This window comes from Triticum aestivum, chromosome 2B (assembly GCF_018294505.1).
Source record: "Triticum aestivum cultivar Chinese Spring chromosome 2B, IWGSC CS RefSeq v2.1, whole genome shotgun sequence".
Taxonomy (NCBI): domain Eukaryota; kingdom Viridiplantae; phylum Streptophyta; class Magnoliopsida; order Poales; family Poaceae; genus Triticum; species Triticum aestivum.
This window is the reverse complement of record NC_057798.1, coordinates 129,301,506-129,307,578: the sequence shown is the minus strand read 5'-3', so window position 1 is coordinate 129,307,578 and position 6,073 is coordinate 129,301,506. Positions and strand designations below refer to the sequence as shown.

Genomic DNA, 6,073 nt, shown 5'->3' with positions numbered 1-6,073 from the left:
CGGGGAGGAGGGGCGGCGCTGAGCTCGTGTGCGCGCTTGCCGGCTGCAGTGTGGTTGGAGGGCCTGGGAGCAGTGTGGAGAAAGTTGAGGGGCGTTTTTGCATTAAACCTAAACTGGTGTGCCACATAAGCAAAACAAGGGCCCCACCTGTCATAAACAAGCTTAACTGAGCCCGATCCGCCGATCAGTGCTTTCTGCAAAAAGATTACCGAAGACACGGTGTTTTTTGCAAAAAAAATGTATTGTAGTGGTTTTCGTAAACCTTGCCTTCAATGTGGTGGTTTTCTGCAATTTACTCATTGAATCAAGGAAGGATTGGCTCTTGCAACTTCTATTAAAGTGTTCAGAACATATTAGGGACTTGGTGATTATGACCATTTGGCGAATATGGGAGCTACCGAACGACATTACCATGGAAAGGGTGAGACCCCGGTTCATGCTACAGTTGACTATTTAGATAGCTATTACAAGTCGCTTCATTTGGCAAGAAAATTTACTACGGAAGAAATAGTAAAAGTGAAGATGCCAATTTCGGAGGAAGGCCGTATGGTTAGCAGTAAACGGTTGTCAACTCATGTACCATGGCCTGCCCTCCAGCTGGTTGGGTTGCCCTTTCTGTTGATGGTTCGTTTCCAGCCAGGATGGACGCGCTTCTGCTAGAATGGTTCTGTGATCTTTGTGGCATATAGGTACATCTTTCAGTGCAACGACGCCTCTTTTTAAATAAAAAACTTCTGATCTATTCATTCTTAATCATGAAAGTACAACGAACATCAGAAATAATAAAAATTGCAACGGCACCCTTGAAGCGGAAATGCATGCAATCATGCAAGGCATGGCTTTGGCCATCCAACATTCAGACAAGTCGGTGATCGTCCAGTCGGATTCTTCGAATGCATTGGTAGCTCTAACCGGCGACACACTTTCTAGATCAGCCTATGGTCATCTTGACGCTGAGATTAAATTCACTTGGATGTTAGGGAGTTCATTGTAAAATTGATAGAGAGTATAATAGGGTAGCACATCTTTTGGCACATTGTAGTCGTACCTATATTGTGGTATGGTTGAATTCAACTACTCAAGTCTTTCATGTTGTGAGGAGCAGTTGGCTCGGGGTTGTAACCCTATAAATTTGGATTAGAACTTCCTTTCACCCTGCAAAAAAAAACTATTTCGGATATCACAGAACGAGTTCCCTTCGGATAGGGACAAGGAAGCCGAAAAAGCCATTGCGTGGCTTCAAAGATCAACTAGAAGGTTCTAGAGCAAGCGGTCGAGGGGAAGATCAAGTAGTCGGATAACCAAAATTGGTCACGCAACGTCGCTAAGGGCATGTACAATGGTTGATAAGGTAGTCTTATCTTAAGTCTTGCATGTAATTTAGATATGACAAAAAAAAGAGTCTACAATGGGTCATCTCTTAGCCTTATCTTCAATAACTAGTCATTCCTAAAAATGTGGTGAGACATATTGTGCTAAGAGATCATCTCTTGTCTTCTCTTAAATAAGAGAAGACAAGCCTTTTCTTATGAGTTCTCTCTCCTCCACATCATCATTTATCCTATGTGGCACTCTTAAGATAGCACCATTGTACATGCCCTAAATCACCTTACGTTGGAGTTTGGACACTACTCCAGGGTATTATCGGAGGAGGTCTGGCAACTGCTTCCCTTCGGATAGGGATTACGGTTAAGGTAGCCGAAAAGGTCACTGCGTGGCTTCAAAGATCAACCGGAAGGTTCTAGAGCACGACTCGGAGTTCTTCTGGTCACGCCTGGCCGACCTTTATAAGCCCCTCTAGGCCTCGTCAACAAAGCACCCACGCACGGTGGCAACCAACAAACGCGAGATTCACCGGCTCCCGTAATACACGAACGCGAGGCGATCGATCCTCGATCGTTTCCTTCTCGATCGGATCAGCGGCGATACATGGCGCACGGGCAGGAGTCGTCGACGCAGGTCGCCGACGGGGGCGGCGCGCCACTGTGCGCGAACGGCTGCGGGTTCTACGGGAACGAGGCAACCAAGAGCATGTGCTCAAAGTGCTACCGCGGGCACCTCAAGGCCACAGGTGCGGCTGCCCCCGTCGTCGAGGGGAAGATCAAGGCCGACGACTTGATCCTGGCCTTCAAGACGTCGGTGAGCCTGCAGGACTCTACCGCTGGCGCTGCTACTGTGGCGGCACCGTCGGCCGATGCGCCTGCAAAGAAGGCGGCGCCGACCAGGTGCATGGCGTGCAAGAAGAAGGTGGGGCTGCTGGGGTTCGCGTGCCGCTGCGGTGGCACCTTCTGCTCGCTGCACCGCTACGTCGACGGGCACGCGTGCAGCTTCGACTACAAGAAGGTCGGCCGTGAGAAGATCGCGCAGCAGAACCCTCTCGTCATGCCGTCCAAGCTCGACAAGATTTGAAGATCGCGCAGCAGAACCCTCTCGATGTACAGTTTTAGTTTACTCGTTGGCTTTACTAGAACTTTCAAGCACTAGCTCTATAAGTTGAAGAGGGTCAACCTCGATCTTTTTTGTTCATAGTGACGTATTGCTGTGTACCCATCATGTTATTCGATTAGTCATCCATGTATGTGTCTTGTTATTTTTCCCGGGTTGAATCCATGAGAATTCAATCCTCATCTTATTTTCCGTATTGCCAATTTTGCAGTTTTCATACAAGAGATTCTGCAGTTTTCATAAGTTCTGACATAGACCTAGTCACTCATAATCAATATTAATAGTTGTACAAGGTCTCCATTCACTTTTCTTAACAATGGTCAACTTGTTTTTCTCAATCACTTCCAAGATTAATCATCCACGGTATATTTGGTATTGCGAGGGTTTACTAGAGACATCATTGCACTTTTGTTTTTCTTCTTTCTTCCTCCTTGTTTGTAGTTGTCCTGAAGACGGTGGTAAGATTTCAAAAAAGAATAGATTCAGTCTTATACATAAGTGAGGAAGGTAATCCAAAGAGAGAGAAGATGGGTTCTTCTTTGTTTCCACTTAGGAGCTGTGCGAGATGAAGTCCAAGATCCTCATTATTGTTGGTGATGCCACCACTTATTCAATTTTATCACGCTACACAAGGGATCCTACATTTCAGACTGATGAGAGAATGAGACCATGAGTATAAAACACATGGGACAGTAGAAAAAACATGCATGGGCTCATACAACTTCAGGTTGGGAGTAATCTCTAGAACAAAATGGTGTTAGCCCATGCCATTTGATGTTTTTGGCTTTTGCATTGTTTCACACCGAAGAAGTACAAGAATTACAAGAAGATTGAAATGCGTATAAAGCCGTCTGAGTTTCTAGGGAGCGTGCAAGTCCTCAAACTCAGAAACTGCTTCGTTTAAAATTGGCCCTTTAAAAGCTCCGGGTCCGGATGGCTTTCCGGGTAGATTCTTCCAACGTAATTGGGGATTGATTAAGAATGATATTGTCCGAGTAGTGCAATAATTTTTTACTTATTGAAGGATGCCAGATGGGGTCAATGACACGTCTATTGTTCTTATTCCTAAAGTGAAGAACCCCCAGTCAATGAAAGATTTTCGGCCAATCAGTGTATGCAATGTTATTTACAAGATTATTTCCAAATGTCTTGTTAACAGACTGAGACCCTATTGGATGGTATAATCTCCCCTGCTCAAAGTGCGTTCATTCCAGGCAGGTTAATTTCTGATAATGCTCTTATAGCTTTTGAATGTATGCATTCTTTGAGCACGTTAAAAGATCAAAGGGGGGAGTTTTGCACTTACAGCTTGATCTTGCTAAGGCATATGATCGGGTGGATTGGCATTTTTTGAGGAGTATGCTTGGCGCATTGGGCTTTGCACCTATGTGGATTAATTGGATTATGACATGTGTTACAACTGTGAAGTTTGATGTGCGTTTGAATGAGCAGCTGTTGGAGACATTCTCCCCCTCTTGTGGACTAAGGCAAGGTGATTCGTTATCCCCGTATCTATTCTTGTTTGTGGCAGAAGCACTTTCATTGTTGCTCCAGAATGCGTGCGTGAATGGTACCCTCAAGGAGTTCAGGCTGAACAAAAATGCTCCAGGTATCTCTCATTTATTATTTGTCGATGATAGTCTATTATTCTTCAAAGGATCCATTGATCAAGCTTTGACCATCAAGAATATTTTGAATATGTACGAGAGGGGGACTGGTCAGTTACTCGGTCCGGATAAATGTTCGATTATGTTTGGGAAGTCATGCAGTATGGAAAACCAAGTGTCTACAATGGTCATCTTAAAGATTACTGCGGAGGGTTTTGAGGATTTCCTGCTTCTCTTTGTGAGGATTTATCACAGATTATAAGAAATTTTTGGTGGGGCGATGAGGAGGATAGGAAGAAAACCCATTGGTTGGCTTGGGATAAATTAACGCGATCAAAGGGTGAGGGTGGAATGGGCTTCTGTGACCTGAGGTTATTTAATCAAGCTCTCCTGACAAAACAAGCTTGGCGTTTATTGGTTAACCCGGACTCGCTATGTGCTAAGGTAATAAAGGCAAAATATTATCCTCAGGGGCATCTTCTTGACACGGTTTTTCCTCAGTCAACCTCAGTGACATGGCAAGGTATTATGCATGGTCTGGAACTCCTTAAAAATGGTGTCATTTGGAGGGTGGTTGATGGAGGGAATATCAATATCTGAAGGGACAATTGGCTTCCAAGGATTTCTGGCCTCAAAATCTCTGGCAAGAAGAACAGATCAAGACTAAAATGGGTTTCAGATTTATTCAAGAGCAGGTCTAGGGAATGGGACGATAATATCATTAGACATCTTTTTTATCATCACGATGCGGAAGAGATATTGAAGTTGCGAATTCAATCATCAGGGGATGGTGATTTCATTGCTTGGCATTTTGAAAAGAATGGATCATTTTCAGTGAAAAGTGCGTACAATCTGGCGCTAAAGCTTAAGGATCGGAAAGAGAATGGTGGGCAATCCAGTACTGCTATTAACAGAGAAAGGAGATTGTGGGATATTATCTGGAAGGCCAACATCCCACAAAAGATTAGAAATTTTGGATGACGTGCAGCATCTGATAGCCTGGCGGTTCAGGTTAATAGAGTTTTACATCATCAAGCTACCATTCGCACTTGCACTATCCACGCTCTTGTTTCTTGCCCAAAGGCTCGTGCACTTCGTTTGGCGTTGAGGAAAGTGTGGAATTTGCCAGGGAAGAGGCTTTCAATTATACTGGGCCTGACTGGTTACTTATTTGCTTAGACCAGTTAAGTTGTTCGCAAAGGGAGCACATCTTGTTTCTTTTCTGGCGAGTTTGGCACTTAAGGAATGATTTGATTTTTGGGAAAGGAAAAGAAACTGTTATAGGATCCACCATGTTTCTGGAAAGTTACTGATTGGCATTTTCGTCTTGTCAGCCTAGAAATGAGGTAATCACCAATTACAAAGGAAAAGAGGTGGTGGCTGGTTTTGGTGCAAGTAATACTGTTATGAGGTCCAGAGAGGTGTGGCAGCCGCCTCCGTTTGGCAACATCAAGATCAATGTCGATGCAAGTTTTGTGGAGATTTTAAGTGCCGCGAGCGTTGGGGTGGTGGCCAAGAGCTGTACGGGTGATATCATTGTCTCATCTTGGGACTTCATTGGGTTATGCTCTGGTGTGGATGAAGCAGAGCTTCGAGCATGCCTAGCTGGGCTTTATACCGGTATTTCTCTTAACATGCTTATTATTTTGAAAACTGATTGTGCGTTCGTGGCTTCTCTTTCCTAGCAAATGAAAGTTGTGACAGATCCTCGCTCATAGACCTCAAGAAGGAAGCACTTAGCATCATCAGGCTTCTGGGAAACTTCAAGTTGTAAAAAATAAATAAAAGTGTCAATTCAGTAGCGCATGAGATTGCTAAATTTAGTTTCGATAATAGATGTGATGGTTTTCTTTTTAATAATTTTCCTCCCTGTGTGGCGCCTGCTGTTATGAACGATTGTAATGATGTTTTAATTAATTAATATATGGTCGGGTGTTTTTCAAAAAAAAGCTGCTTCGTTTAGGTCCTTATATATAACTTGATAAAGTGGCTCTATATGGTCCTTCACTACCTTGTCCGTA

At 44.0% G+C, this 6,073-nt stretch overlaps 1 protein-coding gene across 1 annotated transcript; it reads left to right on the top strand.

Annotated features, from left to right (window-relative positions):
* Positions 1-1,752: 1,752 nt before the first annotated feature.
* On the top strand, positions 1,753-2,578 carry LOC123040790 (zinc finger A20 and AN1 domain-containing stress-associated protein 9). Its single transcript, XM_044463548.1, has one exon. It carries the CDS (start codon positions 1,930-1,932, stop codon positions 2,407-2,409), a length of 480 nt encoding a protein of 159 aa, XP_044319483.1. The 5' UTR covers positions 1,753-1,929; the 3' UTR covers positions 2,410-2,578.
* The last annotated feature ends 3,495 nt before the right edge of the window (positions 2,579-6,073 follow it).

Excerpts from the sequence above, each read along its gene's own strand:
- LOC123040790 (XM_044463548.1), top strand. The coding sequence starts at position 1,930 with ATGGCGCACGGGCAGGAGTCGTCGACGCAGGTCGCCGACGGGGGCGGC.